This window comes from Trichosurus vulpecula, chromosome 1, assembly GCF_011100635.1.
Source record: "Trichosurus vulpecula isolate mTriVul1 chromosome 1, mTriVul1.pri, whole genome shotgun sequence".
NCBI lineage: Eukaryota > Metazoa > Chordata > Mammalia > Diprotodontia > Phalangeridae > Trichosurus > Trichosurus vulpecula.
In genome coordinates this window covers 425,937,806-425,961,601 of record NC_050573.1, presented here as the reverse complement: position 1 = coordinate 425,961,601, position 23,796 = coordinate 425,937,806, and the positions used below count along the sequence as shown (strand labels likewise).

The 23,796-nt window shown below is 38.9% G+C and overlaps 1 protein-coding gene across 1 annotated transcript in view; it reads right to left on the bottom strand.

The window, feature by feature from the left end:
• NDUFAF2 (NADH:ubiquinone oxidoreductase complex assembly factor 2) overlaps nt 1–23,796 on the bottom strand; it is a 239,714-nt gene that overhangs the window by 82,257 nt on the left and 133,661 nt on the right. The window contains exon 2 of the mRNA XM_036742192.1: nt 11,222–11,311. Coding sequence (XP_036598087.1) covers nt 11,222–11,311 — 90 coding nt within the window. The remainder of the gene's footprint in view (nt 1–11,221; nt 11,312–23,796) is intronic.

Sequence of the window (23,796 nt, the reverse complement as noted above, 5' to 3'; positions counted from 1 at the left end):
GTAGACTTATGGAGCTAGAGATGTAATTTTCAGACATAGTTAATGTAGAATTTTGTTTTGCTTAACTTCATATTTGTTACAAGGGTTTTGCCATTTTTTCCCTAGTGGGGTGGGGTATTTGGGAGGAAGAGGCAGGGCCCAGATAGAGTTATTTGCCCATAACCCAACCAATGGAAAAAAAAAAGGGGGGGGAACAAAAGGAAAAAGGAAAGAAAAGAAAAAAGGTATTGAGAGTGTATGTGTGTGTGTGTGTGTGTGTGTGTGTGTGTATGTGTGTGTGTGTGTGTGTGTGTGAGTGCAAGCATGGGAAATGCACAGAAGAGAAGGGTCAGAAATACTAACAAGACAGTTGTGAAAGTTACATGTTGAGTTTATTATATACTTTAAAGGAAAAGCAATCTGTAGGAAATAGAGATTTCATGATTTATGTCCTTTTTAAAATTCAATTTTTATACAGAAATGCTAATCTTATTTGGTGTTTAAGTCCAGAATTTTTATAAAGTTTTACTGCTGTTTTGGTTTCATATTACATACATTTACAGATTATTCCGACTTCATGAGAAATCTTTTACAACAAAATAAAGCAGTTAAGTAAAACTAATGATTTAGGCAAATCAGCTGAGATTGCATGCAATCACATCTATAGGACCAACCCGCCTCTCTATATTTTTCAAATGAACAGAAATATATTTTCTCTCTCTCCCACTCCCTTAAATACAGAATAAAAACAAAAGACTGGGAGAGGGGGCGGAGCCAAGATGGCAGCTGGTAAGAAGGAACTAGAGTGAGCTCCGTACCGAGTCCCTCCAAAAACCTATAAAAAATGGCTCTGAACCAATTCTAGAATGGCAGAACCCACAGAACAGCAGAGGGAAGCAGGGCTCCAGCCCAGGACAGCCTGGATGGTCTCTGGGTGAGGTCTATCCCACACGGAGCTGGGAGCAGGGAGCTGGGAATGGAGTGGAGCAGAGCCCAGCCTGAGCAGCGTGGAACAACCAAACTTGGAGTCAGGCGGATGGGGCCCCTAGCGCCCTGATTATGTGAGCTGCGGCAGTTACCAGGCTCCTCAACCCACAAACAGCAAAGACTGCGGAGAAGGTTAGTGGGAAAAGCTGCGGGAGTGGAAGGAGTTCGCGGTTTGGCTTCCAGCCCTGGGGGCAGCAGAGGTGGGGCAGCTACAGTTGCTGCTGCTTCTGGCCCCAGGCCCACCTAGTGGGAGGAATTAAGTGGTGGATCAGAGCAGGAGTGCACAGCCTGCTAAAGATCTAAGCCCAGCCCAGGCTGGGGGTTCTTCGGGAAGGAGTAGTGCTGGTGTGACAGAGCTGGCACCTCCCCCCCAAACGTGGAACATAGAACTCGTTAGTCTACAAGCAGTCATACCCCACTGAAAAACTCAAGGGTCAAGTTAGTTGGTTGGGAATATGTCCAGGCAGTGAAAGCACACCCAGATTCAGTCTCAGACTTTGGATTCTTTCTTTGGTGACAAAGAAGACCAAAACATACAGCCTAAAGAAGACAACAAAGTCATGGAGCCTACAACAAAAGCCTCCAAGAAAAACATGAACTGGTCCCAGGCCATGGAAGAGCTCAAAAAGAATTTGGAAAAGCAAGTTAGAGAAGTAGAGGAAAAATTGGGAAGAGAAATGAGAAGGATGCGAGAAAACCATGAAAAACAAGTCAATGACTTGCTAAAGGAGACCCAAAAAAATACTGAAAAATACACTGAAGAAAACAACACCTTAAAAAATAGATTAACTCAAATGGCAAAAGAGCTCCAAAAAGCCAACGAGGAGAAGAATGCCTTGAAAGGCAGAATTAGCCAAATGGAAAAGGAGGTCCAAAAGACCACTGAAGAAAATACTACTTTAAAAATTAGATTGGAGCAAGTGGAAGCTAGTGACTTTATGAGAAATCAGGATATTATAAAACAGAACCAAAAGAATGAAAAAATGGAAGACAATGTGAAATATCTCATTGGAAAAACCACTGACCTGGAAAATAGATCCAGGAGAGATAATTTAAAAATTATTGGACTACCTGAAAGCCATGATCAACAAAAGAGCCTAGATACCATCTTTCAAGAAATTATCAAGGAGAACTGCCCTGATATTCTAGAGCCACAGGGCAAAATAGAAATTGAAAGAATCCATCGATCGCCTCCTCAAATAGATCCCCAAAAGAAATCTCCTAGGAATATAGTTGCCAAATTCCAGAGCTCCCAGATCAAGGAGAAAATACTGCAAGCAGCCAGAAAGAAACAATTTGAGTATTGTGGAAACCCAATCAGAATAACCCAAGATCTGGCAGCTTCTACATTAAGAGATCGAAGGGCTTGGAATGCGATATTCCGGAGGTCAATGGAGCTAGGATTAAAACCTAGAATCACCTACCCAGCGAAACTGAGTATCATGCTCCAAGGCAAAATATGGACTTTCAATAAAATAGAGGACTTTGAAGCTTTCTCAGTGAAAAGACCAGAACTGAATAGAAAATTTGACTTTCAAACACAAGAATCAAGAGAAGCATGAAAAGGTAATCAAGAAACAGAGATTTCAAGAGACTTAATAAAGTTGAACTGTTTTGTTTACATTCCTACAGGGAAAGATGACATGTATGATTCATGAGACCTCAGTATTAGGGTAGCTGAAGGGAATATGCATATATATACGTTTATGTATGTATATAAGTGAATGTGTAGTTTGTATATATCTATGTGTATATGTATGTATGAGATAGGGAGAGATAGAATGGGATGGAGTATCTCGCATAAAGGTGGCAAGAGGAAACAGTTCTGTGGGAGGAGGGGAGAGGGCAGGTGAGGGGGGAATGAGTGAACCTTGCTCTCATCAGATTTGGCCTGAGGAGGGAATACCATACATACTCTGTTGGGTATCTTACCCCACAGGAAAGAAGAGGGAGGAAGATAAAAAAAACTAAAAGGGGGGGGATGATGGAGGGGAGGGCAGATGGGGGTGGAGGTAATCAAAACAAACACTTTCAAAAGGGGACAGGGTCAAGGGAGAAAATTCAGTAAAGCGGGATGGGTTGGGAAGGAGCAAAATGTAGTTAGTTTTTCACAACATGAGTATTGTGGAAGGGTTGTACATAATGATACACATGTGGCCTGGTTGAATTGCTTGACTTCTTAGGGAGGGTGGGTGGGAAGGGAAGAGGGGAGAGAATTTGGAACTCAAATTTTAAAAACAGATGTTCAAAAACAAACAAAAAAAAGTTTTTGCATGCAACTAAAAAATAAGATACACAGGCATTGGGGCGTAGAAATTTATCTTGCCCTACAAGAAAGGAAGGGAAAAGGGGATGAGAGGGGACGGGGGTGATAGAGGGGAGGGCTGACTGGGGAACAGGGCAACCAGAATATGTGCCATCTTGGAGTGGGGGGGATGGTAGAAATGGGGAGAAAATTTGTAATTCAAACTGTTGTGAAAAATCAATGCTGAAAGCTAAATATGTTGAATAAATAAATTTAGATTAAAAAAATTAAAGCTTCAAAAAAAAAACCAAAAAAAAAAACAAAAGACTCAAGAACTCTGAACAATGGGATGTCCTACTATGATTTCAAAAGATGAATGATGAAACCATGTTCATACTTCCTAACAGAGGTGACGGACTCAAGGTTCTGAATGAGCACTGGCAATATGGGGAATTATTATTCTTAATTATGCTTAATTATAATTTATTTTTCTTCATTTTTACAATGGGGTGAAATTTGGGAGGGAGAGGATGACTGGGAATGGCACAGCCCTACAAAAAAAGCAAAAGAAAGAAAAGGCGGTCGTTGAAACTTTTTTTCCAATACGCAGAATAGCACAGAAAGCTAGAAGGAAACAGAGACAAATAGCAAAGTTTTGAAAGTTACATTCTGGAAATGGCTGGATCATGGAAACACTCACTTTATATGTTGTTTAGAAGTTAGGGATTAAAAAAATAAAAAGTACTTACATAAAAGGCTGATCAATGGAATAGATTAGGAACACAAGATTTAGAAGCAAACACAGTAGCACAGTATTAAAATCAAGACGTGATTTAACAAACTTCTAAGAAAATTGGAAAGCAGTCTGGCAGAAATTAGGTTTAGATTAACACTTCCAAATAAACTCCAAATGGATAAATGTTTTAGATATAAAAGATCGAATCATAAACAAATTAGAAGGGCATGTAAGGACATAACTTTCCTAACTATAGATAGTTGAAGACTTCTTCAATGAGTAAGCTATAGAAAACATCATAGGAGATAAAACAGATCATTTTTGTTACATAAAATTGAAAAAAATCAATATGTTTAAAATTAGAAGAGAAAAATCATTAACTGGGGGAAATATTTGTACTAAATTTCTCTAATAAAGTTCCCATTTCCAAGAAACATAGGGAGCTGATTCAAATATATAAGAAACTTTCCTCAACAGAAAGTCAAAGGGTATGAACAGACAGTTCCCCCCAAAAGCAAACTATGAAGAACATTATGAAAAAATGTTCCAACTCACTAACAGAGAAATGCAATGTAAAACAACTCTGAGGTTGCACCTTACACCCATTAGAAATATGACCAAAAAGTTGCTGTTTGAGGACACGCACACTAAGGTACTGCTAGTGGGGCTATGAGTTGGTCCAGCAACTACAATGAAAATAATTTGGAACTAAGCCCGTAGCAATCAATAAACTGTGACTTCGACCCAGGAATTTCAGTACTAGGCTTAGACCAAGAAAAATCAAAGGAAAAAGATCTATATGCATAAAAATATTTTGGTAACTCTTTTTATTTTTTCCAAAGAAGTGGAAACAAAGTGGCTGCTCAGGAAAACTGGGGAATGGAAGAACAAATTATGACTGTAATATGAATATAATGTATTATTGAATCATAAGAAATTACAAAAAGGGTGGTTTCAGAGAAACTTGGGACTTTTCAATTTCAGTACATAAACTAAGGCAGAGTGAAGTTAGTGGACTTAGGAAAACATTTTATGTAATGACTATAACACTGTAAACAAAAACAACAGTGAGAGACTGAAGAATAATGATGAATGCAATGCCCAATAATAACTCTCCACAAGCTTGATGATGAAACGTGTTTCCCATTTCCTGGCAAAAAAGGTGATGGACTGACTAAAGGTGTAGGTATGGCCACTTGATTATCTGTTACAAGGGAAGACTTTTTATTTCAGAGAACTGGGCAACAATTATAGCAATAATTTTAAAAAAAGCAGAAGAAAAGATATCAATAAATCATGTAAAAACATATAGAAAAGAGAAGGAAGTTGAAAAGGAGACGTACAAATAGGGCACTGTTAGAACTACCATGTTAAATTTGAAATACATGCAAAAATGTGTATTTAGTAGAGATTCATGGTTTCATATGTACTCCTCTTTTCCTGTTCTTTGTATAGGGAAGTTCATGTTTGCTGGTTTCTTAAGATCATAGTAATAAAAAAGGAAGATTTTAAAAATAGCAATAAGAAAATAAATTGGCTAGTTTAACTTTTGGAACCACTTTAAAATAGTTAATTGTAGAGAATCCACAACAATCCCTAGGAATAGTAGTTCACATAATCTTAAATTCATATATATTTCCTTTTTAATAAGTATTCCTAGGGCAGAGACAAGATGGTGGCTGGAAAGCTGGGACTTGCTTAAGCTCCACCCCAAGTCCCTCCAAACACCTGTAAAAAATAGCTCTGAACAAATTCTAGAGCTGTGGAACCCACGAAATTATAGAGGGAAACAGATCTCCAGCCCAGGAGAGCCTGGATGGTCACTGGGAAGGGTCTATTGCACAGTGCTGAGAGCGGAGTGCAGCCTAGCGTGGGCTGCACCAGGACAGATCAGACCCTGTGTCAGCCAGCCGGAAGAGGCCTTGGGGCCATGAAACAGTGAGCTGTGGCAGTTACCAGATTTCTCAACCCACAAATGCCAAAGAGTAGGTTAGGGGGAAACTGTAGGATCAAGTTCAGAGCAGTCCAGCCACCAGCTATGGTGCTGGAGAACGTGATGCAGTGGTGGTGGTAACAGCAGCAGGAAGCTCCTGAGGCTGCCTCCAGAGTGCCAGCATCAGTGGCTTCCTGAGTCCCTGGCTCACACGGTGGGAGGAATCTAGCAGTGGATCAGAGTGGGAATGCAAGGAGTGCTTTGTGGGCACAAAGGCAGATTCTCTTGCTGTGCCCTGCTTGGATCTGAATTGCGGTCCTGGTTGGAGGTTCTTGGGGGAGGAGAAGCACTGCTGTGACAGAGCCTGGGGTGACAGTGGAGTAGAAGTAGCTCTGAAAACAGCAGAGCTTGGACCCTAAAGTTTGGGACAAAGTACTCTCTACTCTACAAGCAGTCATATCCTGACAAAAAGCTCAAGGTTCAAGCAGTTGGCTGGGAACATGAACAGGCAGCAAAAATGGACTCAGACTCAAGCTCAAACTCTAGATTCCTTTTTTGGTGACAAAGAAGATCAAATCATACAGCCACAAGAAGTCAACAAAGTCGAGGAGCCTACATCAAAAGCCCCCAAGAAAGATATGAATTGGTCTCAGGCCATGGAAGAGCTCAAAAAGGATTTGGAAAAGCAAGTAAGAGAAGTAGAGGAAAAATTGGGAAGAGAAATGAGAGTGATGCAAGAAAACCATGAAAAACAAGTCAACGACTTGCTAAAGGAGACCCCCAAAAATACTGAAGAAAATAAGAACCTTAAAGAATAGACTAATCCAAATGGCAAAAGAGCTCCAAAAAGCCAATGAAGAGAAGAATGCCTTGAAAGGCAGAATTAGCCAAATAGACAAGGAGGTCCAAAAGACCACTGAAGAAAATACTACCTTAAAAATTAGACTGGAGCAAGTGGAAGTTAGTGACTTTATGAGAAACCAAGATATAAAGCAGAACAAAGGAATGAAAAATGGAAGACCATGTGAAATATCTCATTGGAAAAACCACTGACCTGGAGAATAGATCTAGGAGAGACAATTTAAAACTTATTGGACTACCTGAAAGCCATGATCAAAAAAAGAGCTTGTATACAAATACAGATGCACAGCTCCACAGGCCATCAATCCAAATGTATGACATAATCTGTGCAGCAGACATTTTCTATTCACTTGGTCTTTCCCATGTTGGTGGTCAGCCAAATATTTCTTAAAGGTTACTCATCTCTTCTTTTTCTTTAAAATTTATTTATTTATTTTCACAAAAAACAGTTGGTTGCTTTTATGTAGTGCTTTAAAGCTTACAGATGTTTTACATGGAGTATGTTATTATTTTTTAAAGCTTTAGTTCTAATTTAAATTTTAAAAATTTTAATAAATTTATATTTTATTTTTAGTTTACAACACTCGGTTCCATAAGTTTTTGGGTTCCAAATTTTCTCTCCCTCCCATTCCTCCCCCCAACCCCCATGATGGCATGTGATTCTACATATACCTTCATATTGACCTTATTTACATAACAGTCCAGTTGTAATGGAGAATTATAACCAATGGAATGAATCAACTCATGTCTTCTAATGTTACAGGATAAACTTGATACAACCAAGATAAGAAGAGAATCAAGAGCATTTGAAACATTTCACCATTTATAAGGAACACTTCTTCAAGTAAGTTCTTCCTCACAGTGATGAAGACCTTTGGTAAGCGTACAGCTCCCTGCTCTATGTCTCTGCCTGATGCTTATGATCAGTGGGCTCTTGAATAGCATTATTTCTGTTTTTATAGATTTCAAAGAGTTCTGAATGACAGTTCTTTTACATAAAATGTTTTTTCATAATCAACAACAATAAGCACAATAGGATCTTATATTTTATACATCTTTTGATTAATTGTGAAATAGTAAAGATGTGGTATATTGCAGAAGGTGTCTTGCACACAACTGTCTGTTCACTACTGTTATCTTCATAGAGAATCCATTGATTTATGTGTAGATGAGCCTCAACAAGATTCCATATAGATGGAAAAAGTATGTACATCTGTATATAGTTACTGCGGTTTTTCAGCAGTTATCCTTAGGTTTGCGAGGTACCTGGTACGAAGGTGGTAAAAATCAGGGAGTGAGGATGAAGTAAAGGGAGGAGTAGGGCTAGCACTCCTGAAGATATAGCCATTCCCAGCAAGGACTTACCAACCATCAAGGATCCCTGATAAGATATATTATTCATATGTAAGTATATGCATGTCATGTCATATTTTTCTTCATTATTTTTTCCCTTTGGAGATTCTTTTTAAACCAATTTTGATCTTTGGAAAAGTCAGTGTTCTGACTGTGAACAGAGAACTGATTCAGGGATGACTCCTACATCATTGTTATCTTTTCCCATGTATTTTTTTTTTCTCAAATAAAGCATTCATGATGTAAAGAAATAAGCTCTGCTGTGGGCTACAGGTCCTCTGTCATTTTCTCTTCCTGAAAAGTCCTTTCTTTTATACACACATACATACACATATGTGTAAAATACGTATATATATATATATATATATATATATATATATATATACACGTACATACATATATACATATATATATATTTCTCACCATTCTCATCTATTCCCACATTTCTTCAGTATGTTTTTCAGTATTTTTTTGGTTCTCCTTTAGCAAGTCATTGACTTGTTTTTCATAGTTTTCTCGCAGCCTTCTCATTTCTCTTACCAATTTTTCCTCTACTTCTCTAACTTGCTTTTCCAAATCCTTTTTGAGCTCTTCCATGGCCTGGGACCAGTTCATGTTTTTCTTGGAGGCTTTTGTTGTAGGGTCTTTGACTTTGTTAACTTCTTCTGTCTGTATGTTTTGGTCTTCTTTGTCACTAAAGAATCCAAAGTCTGAGACTGAATCTGGGTGTATTTTCGCTGCCTGGCCATATTTCCAGCCAACTAACTTGACCCTTGAGTTTTTCGGCGGGGTATGACTGCTTGTGGAGTTAAGAGAACTATGTTCCACGCCGGGGGAGATGCGCCAGATCTGCCACACCAGCACTCCTCCTTCCCCAAGAACCCCCAACCCGGACTGGACTTAGATCTTCAGCAGGCTCTTCACTGCTGCTCTGATCCGCCACTTAATTCCTCCCACCAGGTGGGCCTGGGGTTGGAAGCAACTGCAGCTGTACTTCTGTAGCTGCCCCACCTCCACTGCACCCGGGGCAGCTTTTCCCACTAACCTTCTCTGTTGTCTTTGGTGTTTGTGGGTTGAGAAGTCTGGTAACTGCTGCAGCTCACTGATACAGGGCGCTAGGGCACACTCCGCCCAGCTCCTGGTCTGGTTGGTCCGTGCCGCTCATGCTGGGCTCTGCTCCGCTCCGCTCTGCTCTGCTCCCAGCTCCATGCGGGATAGACCTCACCCAGAGACCATCCAGGCTGTCCTCTGCTTCCCTCTGCTATTTTGTGAGTTCTGCAGTTCTAGAATTGGTTCAGAGCCATTTTTATAGGTTTTTGGAGGGACTCGGCTGGGAGCTCACGCTAGTCCCTGCTTTCCAGCCACCATCTTGGCTCCGCCCCCCCATTCCCACATTTGCATTAAATCCACCAAGTATCCTCTGCAACCAATGTTGGCACATATGCTGCAATTATCTCCTTTCTCCAAATACTAATCTTGAGTACTTCAATATGAAATAATATTTTTATTGCCTTGTCAACTCCTTTTTTTGCATTCCGAAGGAGTGTATATGAGTCATCTTTGTAACTTTCTTGCTTCTCTTGGTCTTGTTTATAGAAAGAACATCAAGATTGACAGGATTCAGCTCCTTTAGCAGCATGTTCACCTCTTGGTCAGTGGACCAGGATCTCACATATAGAGTATAAATCAAGTTACAATGCATAGATGTTCTAAAAATTGGTATTTAGATCCTCTGCTCCCTTTCTATTACTCTGCCACAGCCATTGCAGAAGTAGAAGGGGGGCTGCATAAGACTGAGGCCATTTTTGTTGTTCTTTGCCTTCTGGTTTACCATTGTCAAAAAATTCATTGCTGAGTAACCATTTACAGCAGTAAGGCAAAATTCATGACCTCAAAGAGGGCCATGGACCTGCCTGAGTCGTTTGGAATCTCAAAATATAAGGAATTCTCTAGGTAGAAGGCAGAGGAAGTATAACATTTATTTAGACTCCAGAGGATCAGATCCAAGGACCAATGCCCTCAATTTAATATTGTAGCAATAACATTCCAAAACCGATAAGCCTACTTCACTGTAGTAATAAGGAAATTATAACAAAATATTATAGCAAGGAACCAATCCATACTTGTAATTTCCCCTCACTGCTAGGGCCTTCCTATAAAAGATCACTCTCAAATCCTAACTCTCCACTCAGCACTCTCTCCTGTAGCTCTGCTGACTCTGAGTTCCTTGATCTCTGCAACTCTCTCTTGTTCAGCACTCTCTGCTTCTGAATCCTACTGCTCTCCGCTGCTCCCAGTTCTCAGTTCTGCTGCTCCCAGTCCTGAGCTCTCTTTTTATACAGTCCTAGTAGTCATCTGATTGACTAGAACTCAGTGCACATACCACTGGCTTTGGTCTTAGCAACTCCCTTTAGGGCCCTGAGGGCTTCATGCCTCTCTCAAACTAGTAAACTAGTTTGCTAACTAGCCTGGGGCCTCAGACCTAGATAGTGAAAGGGTATGGGCCTGTCTTTAATCAGGCCTCCCTTTGTTGGTCCCACCTGAAGCCTATCCAATGGAAGGGAAAGATCTTTCACTTACTGACTGGCTTTACACCATTTTACTGGTTATGACTCTCTGTCCTTAGCTAAGGTGGTCCTTGGAAAGCGGACTTAGTCTGTTGCTAGGATTATACTCAAAAACATTGCAGCATTGCAAAGATTCTGCCAGAATTTCTGCTATGTGGGCATTGCCTTTGAGAACCCATGGTCACTTGAAGCACTAAATGAGGTACTGGAGCAGGACTTGTTAGGGAGGTGAAGAATATGTGTGGAAGGCTCCCTACATTGTCAAATATCACTGGGTAGGATGTGTTTGCTTGACTCTTTTTTGATAAAGGGGAAGGCTAATGGTGGGGTAAGTATATCTGGAAATGACCTAGATATCAAACCAGAAGATTTATAAACAAAACTTTTAAAAAGAACAATGTTTCAAAAAGCTCAGCTTATAGTCAGAAATTTTACCTCTCAAAATGAAGAGTTTGGAGAAAAAGAGCAAATCAGATTGTAGTTACAGGTGCTCTTTTTTTATTCCTCTTATGTTTAAACCGTTCTTGTCGCATAGTTTACAAAAAGGAAAGAAAATGTACCTTCCCATTCCATTGGAATATCTCCTTCTCTGTAGTCTACTTCTTTCATATTGCTTGCTTCCATAAATCTTCTTTCTCGCATAGTTTGTCCTACAAAATACACAGGGAATATATTTAGAATAGGAAGAAGCAGCCCTGGGAAATACCTTCATATGACATAATGTTGTTAATTAATAGCAGCCAATATGTCACCATTGAGGATACTACAACAAGAAACAAAGTTACTGTCAGGCAGGTTTTATCTAGAAGTAGGAATACAAATTGGGGCAGTTTCAAATGTCAAAATGCTACAGAAAAAAAAAAAAACTTCCCTCTTCATGTAGGCAAATGAAAAGAACTTACAAGAAACTTTGGTAGCACTTTTGTTTGAAAATCTAGGGGCTGTACATAATAACCATAAGTCAGTTTTGACATAATGCCTCTTTCAAAACTCAAATTTGTTCCAAGGCAGTTAATTTATTAGGGAATGTTATGAGCATAACATTAATTTTGAATTTGCTTCTGAATGATTTATCTTGACTTTCCATCCATGTTCTTTACATAACAATGCCTATCACAAGGTAGCTAAGAGTGGGGTGCTGCAGTGTGGCGGTCCCCAAGAGAACTTTGCAGCTTGTTCTCTTTTTGTATAGTTGAATTTCCATTTCCTATCTGCTAGAGATGCTCCAACCCTTGGGGGATTTGCAGGCTAATGATTGTGGGGAGTCAGTCAATTAGTCAATAAATATTTGTTAAGTACTTACTTTGTGCTAGGCAATGTGCTCAGCACTGGGGATCCTAAGGAAGGCAAAAGACAGTCCTTGCTCTCAAGGAGCTCACAATCTAACAGGGGTGACAAAAGGCAAACAAATATGTACAAACAAGATATTTACAAGATAAATAGGAAATAATCAACAGAAGGAAGGGACCAGAATTAGGAGATATTAGGAAAGATTCCCTAAAGAAGGTGGGCTTTTAGCTCAAATGTGAAGGAAGTCAAGGAACCCAGGAAACAGAAAAAGGTGAAGATCCTTTCAGAAATAGAGGGACAGCCAGTAAAAATATCCGAACCAAAAGATGGAGTATCTTGTTTGTGGAACAGCAAAGAGACCAGTGTTACTGGATCAAAGGGTATGTGGTAGGCTATAAGGTACAAGAAGACTGGAAAGGTGTGTGTGTGTGTGTGTGTGTGTGTCCAGGTTATGAAGGGCTATGAAGATCCATGAGAGTATTTTACAGTTGATCTTGGAGGTGATAAGGAGCCAGATACATTTATTGAGTATGAAGGTGAGATAGTCAGACCTACCCTTTAGGTTGAATGGAAGATGGACTGGAGTGGGGAAAGACATGAAGCAGACTGACTCACCAACAAGCTATTGCAATACTGTAGCCCTGAGATGATGAGGGCCTGCATCAGTGATGCAGAAGGAGGCCTATTTGAGATGCGTACACAGGTGAAACTGACAGGTCTTAGAAACAGAATGGAATAACAGCTAAGTCAGTATCTGAGGGGGTGAGGGGAATTTGACCACTTCATTTTACATAGAGGGTTGGGGAAGCTCTCAAAAATGAAATTCTGGACACAAAGATGATTTTTATAGAGAAGGAAAGGGGGAGTTGTCCAAAAAAGACCTATGTGGATACACATGAAACTCATTGACCAGTTTAGATTTACAGAAGATAGAAGCAAGGGTAAAGGGAAAAGAATAATAATTAGCCTTTATATAATACCCTATATATGCCAGGCACAGTGCCATGAGTTTTTACTAACGTTATCTCATCTGATCCTCACAACAATGCTTGGAGATAGGTGCTATTATTATCTACATTTTATAGCTGAGGAAACTGAAGCAAACAGCATCAAAATGATTTGCCCAGGGTTACACTGCCAGTAAGTATCTGAGGTAGATTTGAATTCAGGTCTTCCTAAATTCAGGCACTGTGCTCTATCCATTATGCCATCTAGCTGCCTATAAGATAAATACAAAAGACTGGCAGAGTTCTATGAAAAAAAAAAGCATCAGGAGAACTAAGATTGACAAGGAAAGCTAAGAACATCCCCCTCCTCAACCCCAACCACTATCAAAAAAGGGGATTAAACTATACTAGAGAAAAAGAAAAGCATCCAGGATGGGTTTGGACAGCTATTAAGAGTAGATGGGATAACGATAACCAGTGAGAGATTAGGCACAACTACCTTTTTCATCTTCCTGGTTTTTATTTCACTGGGATCAGCTGCATAATTCTTCTCATAGTTCCTTGCATTCTTCACATGCATAGTTTTTTTCTGGGGCATTTATATTCCATTATGTACCACTACTTTTTTGGTCATTCCCCAATCAATGGGCTCTCTTCTTCTTTCTTTTTTTTAAACACATTTGTCTTTTAAATAGGGACTGCCTTGCTATTGTTCCATGGTCTTTGGGAAGTGAGAATTCTCTTTTTGATCAGCGAATTTTCCCTCATATTATAATATTTGTTCATTGTGGTTTTGCCTCCTTTTGTATTTTTTTTCTTTCTGTCTTTATGACATTACCAGTTGCTCTGCTTTGTTTTTGATTCTACCATCATCATCATCATCATCATGGCTCCATCTGGCACCCCATCCCCTTTTCAGCATTTTTTTCTGCATTTGTTTCCTCCCCCACCCCTATCAGGGTGTAAGTTCCTTGAGAGCAGAGACTACTTTTGTATTTGCTTCTTCAGCACTTAGTATAGTGCCTGGCACAGAGTAGGTACTTTACCAGTGTGCATTGTGCTGTGTTGTATTAGTCTTTCTGTTGGCTTATCTGCTTCTGAACTAGCTGTATTCTCCCTTGGACTTTTGGTCTTTCATGATCTTTTACTTATCTCTATTTTCCCATTCTTACTTTTGAGTCCCATATCCTTCCACTGATACACAGTGACCTGGGTCTCCTCTGCCTCTTTCTACTGAGGGAGTTGAGGGTGTGACTTGGGGGCCTTTTCCCAAGTAATCTCTTGGGGGAAAGGACAGGGTCTGACCTCTGTTTCCAGTCCTCTTTTTCATTGTCATAGAAGCTATTTCAGGTCTAGAAGGTTCTATACTGCATACCTATCCCTTTCACTTCCATTTATTCTCCTTCTCTTCCTTTGTATGGTAGAGAAAAATTATTCTTTCACCTCAAATAGGAAAAGAGGTGCTCCAGGCTGAGACACTGCAGTGAGAGAGCTGGGTAGTGACCTCACCCACAAACTTGAAGCACAAGCCTGCAGGACACACAATGGCTATGAGAATGTAAAAGAAGAAAACACTAAAAGAGATCAGAATTCAGATGGATACCCTTGATCAATCCTGACTCCAGAGTACTTCTAGGTAGAAAGGTAGTGAAGAACAAGGCATATGCTATCAGACATGACTGGTGTGAGTTTGTTTCATTGAATTTCTTTTCTGTTACAAGGAAAGGTCCAATGGGAAGGGGGTGGATTGGTAAGTGAGAGCAAGACAAACAGTACAAAAAGCACCATTACAGCATTTTAAAGGGCAGCTAGGTGGCACGGGTGATAGAGGGCTGGGCCTGATCTTCCTGAATTCAAATTCAGCCTCAGACACTTACTAGCTGTGTGATCCTGGGCAAGTCATTTAACCTTGTTTGCCTTGGTTTCCTCACCTGTAAAATAAGCTGGAGAATGAAATGGCAAACCATATGTGTTGGTAAGCAAAATGGCCTTTGTTTTCTTTGAGTAATTCAGTGTATTTCATTGAGCCTTACTAGGTGCTAAGCCCCAGGCCCAAACCCCTATTAGGTGTGGAACCTATGTGGGTGCAGGATTGGTGACTGGGGTGGGGCCCAAGGTGGGGCTGGCTAAGGGGAGGTGCTAACTCCAGAGCCATGCCCATCTTGAGTCTTACTAAGTGCTAAGCCCCAGGCTCTAACCCCTAGTAGGTGTTAACCTAACCTATGTGGATGTGAACCTCCCAAGGTCCTAAGGGGAAGGGCTAACTCAAGAACCAATCACCAGAGCCTTAGTTCTTGTCATTCAGATGACGTCTGAGGCCCTATAAGAAGAGAGGACAGAGCCATTTGCCAGGGCTCTCACTTGAGATGGTGTTGATGCGGAGACTCCGGGCAGCTGTAGCTAAGGGCCCTCCAGCTTGTAACCTGGATGCCGAGACTTTGTTAAACTCTGGTAACTATTGGGATTTGAATCAGACAAGGTCTGTCTGTTGGATGTTTGTACTTTGTTTGTATTTGTTCTGAAGTTCAGTGTGCTGGCTTTTTTCCCTGAACTAAGTGAATGATATTTGTATGCTGAATTAAAGTAAGCTTGTCAAACCCCTTCACATAGCTTTCCTTAGTTAAGCAGATCAAAAGAAACTGTGCTTTTGCAGCATGCTTGTTGTTGGGGTTGTGTTGGTCTTACACCCCCACAACAGCTGTTAGCCAGATTGTTGAAACACCATACTGATAGCTTTGCCAAGAAAACCCCAAAGGGGGTCATGAAGAGTCAGACATGACTAAAACAATTAAACAACAACAGCATTTAAAAAAAAGAAATGGGAATCTGTTTTAAAGAGTGGTTTCCAGGAACACAGTTTATCTAAAAGTAGGAACAGTCTGCAATAAGATGGAGTGTTCAGAATATGAATAATCAAATAATTAACTATATGTAAACTCCTTCCAACAAGTTTTATGGCAAAAGCATTTTCAAAACTTTTTTTTTTCCTGTACTGTCAGATTCTGAAACTTCTTTTTCATGTAAGTAAAATGAAAAATGAAGGGCAAGACAGAGCTGGCATAATGAAAAATGCACTACAAAACTCTGCACCTTATAATTCCTACTTTATTTTGCCCTTCACCTAAAGAGACACACCATAGTATGTGGAAAGTGTGATACACCCGGAATCAGGAAAGAATCTCATCTGAATGCCAGCTCTAATATTAGCTACATCACCCTGGATATGTCAGAAACTCCCTCAATCTCAGTTTTCTCAGAGAGACACCACTACTTGCATTACCTCCTCCACACGGTGGCTGTGAGGAAAGTGCCTTGTAAATGTTAAAGTGACACATATACAAATTTGAGATTGGGCAGTGGAACAACATAAATAAACAAACAGACAGACAAGGGAATGAATGAATGAATGAATGAATGAATGAATGAATGAGTGAGTGAATGTTGAATACCTGAGTAGAGTCAAGAAAGACCTGAGTTCAAATCTGATCTCAGACACTTACTAGTTGTATAACCCTGGGCAAGTCAGTTAAATCTCGATTCATCTCAGTTATCTCATCAGTAAAGTGAGGCTAATAACAACATCTATTCCCAGGGTTGTTGTGAGGATCAAATAAAATAATATTTGTAAGCCCTTTGTAAATATTAAAGTGTTATATAAGTGCTAGCTGCTATCTTCACCATCACTAGAATAACCTAGACCCACATTCATCATATCCCTGCCTTTCCAGGTCTGTATCTCTGTGAAGTACTGAGAATAAAATGAACACAAATTAGGCTGTAATTTGGCTCTGTTTTGGAAAAAGGAACCTCCTACATTAAAGCTAACACTATGTCCATATCTATTATGAGCAATTTTCTCTCCCCCATAGTGATTAAATTGGGTGTTCCAAACCATAGAATTCTGTGATTTTACACAATTACCATGTGTTTTTGTTGGCATGCAAGCACTAACTTTGCATTTGGTACTTTTGTTTTTTATAGGCCGTTTATGTGAGCTTACCAATACACTTGCATAACTGCAGTCTGCTGAGACATTTACCAGTCTACCCAAACTTTACTAACACTCCATGTTTCCCAGAGTCCCATATGGAAAGATTCAGGATAGTCTAAAATCTTGTCACTCTTACATATCTCCTCTTGCCATCATTAGGCAAGTATAAAATACAGGAATTAGATCTCTGACTAGACCCTCAGGTGGACCTTCTAGTCCACCTTTCTAATTTGAAGAAATTGAGTCCTAGAGATGTTGAATGACTTAAATCCACCTCTTCATTAGAACCTAATGAGTGATCCATATGCTTCCCAATATATCTGAAGGCAATTTAATTCTTTCCCATCATATCAGACCCCCAGACGTGGGAAGTATGGACAGTATACTTTTTTTCTATCCCCTTCTCCTTTTGGTTCATGATGGTCTAAATTTTTGGATGGTGGGGAAAGATGACTTTCCCCCTTCCCATGCCATTGCATAATTTTACTTTGTGATTCTAAAATATTTGCCATAATTTGCATCAGGTTATGACCTTCATTTTTTAGGTACTAAGGGTTTCAAAGATCAAAACATATCAGCGAAATACTCAAAAACTGCCACATGAATCTTCCTACTTTAGTATAGTACAATATTTTGCTTAAAGATGTCTTTATTTGCCTTAAAAAGACTAGAGGGAAATGTTAGTAAGATATAAAACTGAAAGTAAACACAAATTGTCCTATAAGTTAAGCAATGGAAAAGACCATTAAATAAGTACGTTTATTCTTCCCACACATACGATGAATAAATGTCTTTATTCCTATTTACTATCAAAAACATGGTGCTGGTAGTGATGAAAATTACTCAGACTAAAACATTTTCTAAAGGTCTAATGAGTATCTTTGTTGCAAGCAACAAAAACATATGTCACATAGTCTATTTCTCTAGCAAGATTTATAAGACTAAAAAATTGTTTCTGACTACATTCCAAAGCCAAGCATAAAGGATTTAGAAATACTCATTGTTGGGCATTATCCATAACCTCCTTCTCCTTTATTAGTGTGGCTAATCAAAAGTTGAATATATTTTGGTGCTCTCTTAAGAGATAAAGGAGAAAACAACTTGAGCAGTACATGAAGAGATATCATTTACTCTCCAAAATGCAAGGAGGTAATGCCTGGCTTTCTAGAGAAAATACAACCTTCATGCTGATCCATACCAGGTAAGCATTAAAAAGGAAAAACCAAATGATGCGGGGTGGGGGGGGGGAGGGTGGAGAGGGGGAAATCATTTGAACTCATAGTAATACGATGCATCTACTATGGGGAAGTGCAATAAAAGTAGCTGTTTAAAATTTTAATTAATGTGCAAAGAATTAGCTTTGGGAAGCAATATATATTCACCTAACACACATTCTATAATCCTTTGCAGAGAGAGCCTTATCTCCAATTTACAAAGCACATTTCTGAATAAGAACACAAGCTTTCAAAAATGAAATCATAAGAAACAAGCATTATGCAATGTCGTTTTAACTTTCTGTCTGAATCATGACAGATGTGTTTTAACATGTCTTAATTGTTCAATCCAAAGGGGCTGAAAACTTTTTGTCCAAATTAAATAGGCTTTAAGATAGATGGCATGGAAAATCCAGGTTTTAAAAAGCATCTTTTACAATGAGAGGAAATTTAATTACTGTAATTAAAATCTTCCACTTTGCAGTGAAGTTCGCTAACAAAAGCAAACAAAACCAAGTCTGGTAAACTACTGGCACAAAAAGAAACAATATTCTTTACGCTCCAAAATAAGCAAACCTCTTACATACTGTGGCATGTGCCAATACAATGTTATATTTATTTTTACTCTCAGAGTACAGCCTGACTATCTGAGGATGGAAAGGTAAAGGGGAACAGAGGGTAAGCTTGTAGGGTAAAAGAAACATGGTGGAAAATTGCTTTAGCAATAGAAATTTAGACAATCTTAAATTTCATTTTACAATTTCAAACTGTGGCAGAATTGGCTAATTATGAAGTGACTGAGTAACTGATATAAATAATCTCACAAAAACTTAGTGCCAGTGATTCTGCCATATTCAAAAGGTTGGTAAAATGAGCAAAAACTAAAATAATGGGACATATTATAAACTCACAGACTATACTGTTAAATGAATAATTAAAAAAGAACAATTACTCAAATGAATATAGTAGCACATTAAAAAATTGGTCTTCTTAAGCTATACACCATACTACACAAACAAAATTGAGGCTATTCTATAAAGAATTCCTCTCAAATTTCACTTTTCAAATCATCTCACCTCAGTGTTTACCCCTCATGCTTTCCTCTTTTGCTCCACACTCAGAGGATGGGGAGGAGGTTTCCTGTCAATTCCAATTTGTGTCATCTGTATCAGGAGCCTGCCCCTTTAATCATCTTCTCTGGTTCCCTCATTTTTAGCCTTACTTTATCCACTGGCTCCTTCCTGGCTGCTTATAAACATAGTCAGATTACCAATACCTTTAAAAAAAACCCAACTCACCTCTAAATTCACCTTACTTTTGCCTCAAATTATCATCCTATGAGATTTTCCAGCCAAATTCCTAGAAAAAGTTACCTTCATTCAATTACTACTCTCTCCCCTCAAACTCATTTCTCAACCCTTGATAATCTACCTTCGGATCTGTTCCACGCTACTAAAACTATACTTTGCAAGGTTATAAATGTTCCTTTTATTGTGAAATCCAATAGCCTCTTCTTAGTGTCCATCCTCCTTGACCTCTCTAAAGCATCTGACACGATTTACCACTCTCTCCTTCCTGAGATTTCCTGATACTACTATGTCCTGGTTCTTCTCTAACCTATCTGATCCTTTTCAGTTTCCTTTGCAGGATCATCCACTACTGTTCTTGTTTAGTCATTTTCAGTCATGTCCAACTTTCTGTGATCCCATTTGGGGTTTTCTTGGCAAAGACAATGGAGTGATTTGCCATTTCCTTCTCCAGTCAATTTTACAGATGAGAAAACTAAGACAAACAGGGTTTAGTGACTCGCCCAGGGTCACATAACTAGGAAGTGTCTGAGGCTGGATTTGAACTCATGTCTTCCTGACTCCAGGCCAAGAACTCTATCTACTGTACCACCTGGCTGCTTTTGCCACTATGGCTCTCTGTGTATAAATGAACTGCATATCTGTCTTCTATGACTCCTTCTCTTTAAACCCTCTCAAGACAATCTCATCAGCTCCCAAGTATTCAATGATCATTTCTATGTAGATGATTCCCAAATCTACCAAACTTCCCATTACTGTAGAGGGTACCACCATCCTCCGGATCCTCAGGCCCAGAACCTAGGTGTCATCTTTTACTTCAGTATCTTTCACATCCCATATATGATGTCTTGCCAAAGTCGGCTGATTTTACCTTTGCAACATGTCTTGAATACGCCACTTTCTCTCCTTCAATACTACCACTGTCATGGTGCAATATCTCATTATCTCAGGCTTGAACTATTGCAAAAACCTGCTGGTATCTCTGCCACAAGTCCCTTTTCACTCCAATTCATCCTCCATTCAGCTGCCAAAGTGATTTTCCTAATGGGCAGGTCTAACCATGTCACCTCCATATTCAAAAAATTCCACTGGTTTCCTATTGCCTCAATAAACACCAATGGCCCCCTATCACCTCCAGGATCAAATTCTCTGTTTGATATTCATAGCCATAACCAACTTCCACCCCTCCCCTCCCAACTCTTCCAGTCTTTTTATAGCTTACTCCCTGCCAAATATGCTTTAATCCAGTGACACTGGCATCCTTGCTGTACCATGAACAAGACATTCCTGACTCTGAGTATTTTCTCTGGCTATCTCATTATTCCTGGAATGATCTCTCCTTCCTTGGCTTCCTTCAAGTCTAAACTAAAATGTCATCTTCTAAAGGAAGCCTTTCCCAAGCCCTCTTAATTCCAATGTCTTCTTTCTTTTAATTATATCCTATTTATCCTGCATATAGCTTCTTTGCAGGAACTGTTTTGCCTCCTTTTATATCCCTAGTGCTTAGCACAGTGCCTGTCAAGCATCACGTGGGTAATAAGTGCTTACTGACTGTCTGACATCTCTAACTGCTTGAAAAATATTTTCACATGACCCATAAGAATCTCAAACATGAAGTCCAAAACCAGATCTGTTATTTTCCCCCCAAATTCCTTCTTCTTAACTTCCTATTTCCACTGAAGTCACTATAATTCTTCTAATAACTTTCGTTTACAGTATAGGCGGAACACTCAATTCATTCTTATTTACCTTCCTCCCTGATCCAATCAGTTGAAAAGTCTAGAAAAAAGACCTAGCTCCTCAAAATCCCACCCATTTAATCCCTCCCCCCCCATTCTCCACTTACACTACAGTAGCCATAGTTTAGTCCCTCAATTTTTTCCTCGGATTATTACAAGAGACCCCTAATGGGTCTCACTGCATACAGTTTCTTCTCCAATTAACCCCCAAACAATTGTCAGACTAATATCCCTAATGCCTAGGTTTGATAATTTTACTGTCTGGCTCAAAAAACTGTCAGATAAAGCAATAATAGCCTCTATTTTGCATTTAAAATTCTTTGCAGTATGGTTTCAATATGCCTTTCTAGGCCTATACATACTATTCTGTCCAACATGCTCTTCACCTTAACCAAATGGTCTAATGGCTTTCCCATATATATGACATTCAATCTTCTTGGCACAAAGCTGTTCCCTAGCTCCGAAATGTTATTTTTTCTCACCTCTGCTTCCCAGAACACGTCCTTCAAGAACAAATGCCCACATGTTAGTGCTGACTCCATCCTCAAATCACCATTTACTTATTTTGTATACATCCTGTATATATCTGTGAGAATGTTTTGTTACCTCAGTAAATTATAAGCTTTTGAAGGGCAAGAATCATTTCACTCATGGTATTTTTATTCCCAGCCCATAACATAACAGCTGGCACAAAGCAAATGCTTGTTGATTATCAGAAATGCTAACTCTAGCAATAAGAAAAAGAACTTGAGGGAATAAACACAAGCAAAAAGAAGTAATATTATTTCTATTTCCAGAATATATGATAATTTAGATCCAGAATCCCAGTGATTCAACGAAAAACTTTAGTGAAGTAGCAAGAGGCAAACACAGCCTCTCAAACCATGTCTTTCACTAACAAAACTCAGAGGAAGACAGAATAAAAGAAATTTCATTTCAAATAATTAAAAACGTCTAAAGTACCTGAGTTTACATACCCACATACACCCAGTATTTATGTAAATGCAATTACAAAAGTACTCTTCAGAGAAATAAAGGAAGACAAATAGCTGAACAGATATTCAGTGTCCAAGGCTAGGCTGAACCAATATAATAAAAATGGTATTACCTAAATAAATTCACATATTTAGCACTAAAACAAACTATCCAAGGGCTACTTTATAGAAACAGACAAAATTAACAAAATTTCTGTGACAGAACAAAAGGTCAAGAATCTCAAGTGGAATAATGAAGAAACGCAAAACTGAAGAAGGTCTAATATAATCAGATCTCAAATTATACTACAAAACAGTAATCATGAAAACAACAGAACACGATAAATAGATAAGTAAGATCCAGAAGTAAATGAATGTAGTAGCCCAGGGCTTGATAAATTCAACAACACAAACTACAATGGGGGTAATGGATTTTCTCTCTCTCTTTAGGAAACTCTCTCCTCTCAGCATTTTCATTATTCTGCTCTCTCTGGGTTCTCCTACCTATGGGAACACAGTGCTTCTAAGTTTCCTTTTTGAGGGCAATATCTTTATCTCAACTCCTAATTGTGGGTGTGAGATCTGCTTCATCTCTCTACTCTCTAAAGTAGACCAGTACAACTTGGCAGTAGGTAGGGTCCAAAATTAAAATAGGCTAAACTTCTTTGGGCCAAAGATAGGTTTTTAGTGGTTCATTTTCCAAGTAAAGGTATAATTAATGATTAAACTATTTTGCAAATAAAACATATTTCAAAAAGGGGAAATTTCAATTAATATCAACTAATTACACTTACTACTTAAGATTTTTATATATCATGAAATCACTCCTGTCAGACTAGAGACAGATTGACCATGGTAGGTTGCCATGGGTCACATGACAAACAGGAGAGAGCATGCAGTGGCAACCTATTTGCCAAGTTACATGCACAATAGTGACTAATGGAAAGCAGGTTAAGTGGGGCATGGACAAAGGACTCATTACATCTTTACTTTCTTTTATATCCTCTATGTTTTTTGTGGGCTGCCTGAAATCCTTTGGCCATATGTTGCGCATGCCTGCTCTAAATCTTCCCTTGATGACCTCACAGATGCAGGGAAATATTACCTTATGTATAATAAAGCTGTAAACTTTTTTGCATTAATTTTTAACTATGTTAAAAATTCATGAATAATGTATTCAATTAGATAGCCCAATTACAATAAAAACAAAAATTGGCGTTTAAATTATTTAACAAATTCATGTGTTCTGGATATCTTTTTCATCAACAGCAGTTGCACACACACATATATAGCTATATGAACAAACGTTTGTGTCCATATTGTTAATCAATTGGTGAGCATTTATTAAGTGCCTACTATGTGACAGACACTTTGCTAGGCATTGGGTAACAAAGAAGAAAATAAAATAGTCCTCTGCCCTCGTGGAGCTATCAGAGGAAACATGTATATAATAAATAAATGCTATATATATATGCTACATATATATGCTATAAAATCAAAATAAAATTTTTAGGGGAGAAGGCACTAGTATTTGGGGAAAGGAGCAGGACTTCATGTGAAAAGTATCACCTGAGCAGAGTTTTGAAGGAAACAAGGGATTCTAATAGGTAGAGGTAAAGTGGGAATGCATTTTGGGCATGGAAGATTACCAATGAAAAGGCAGAAAATGATTA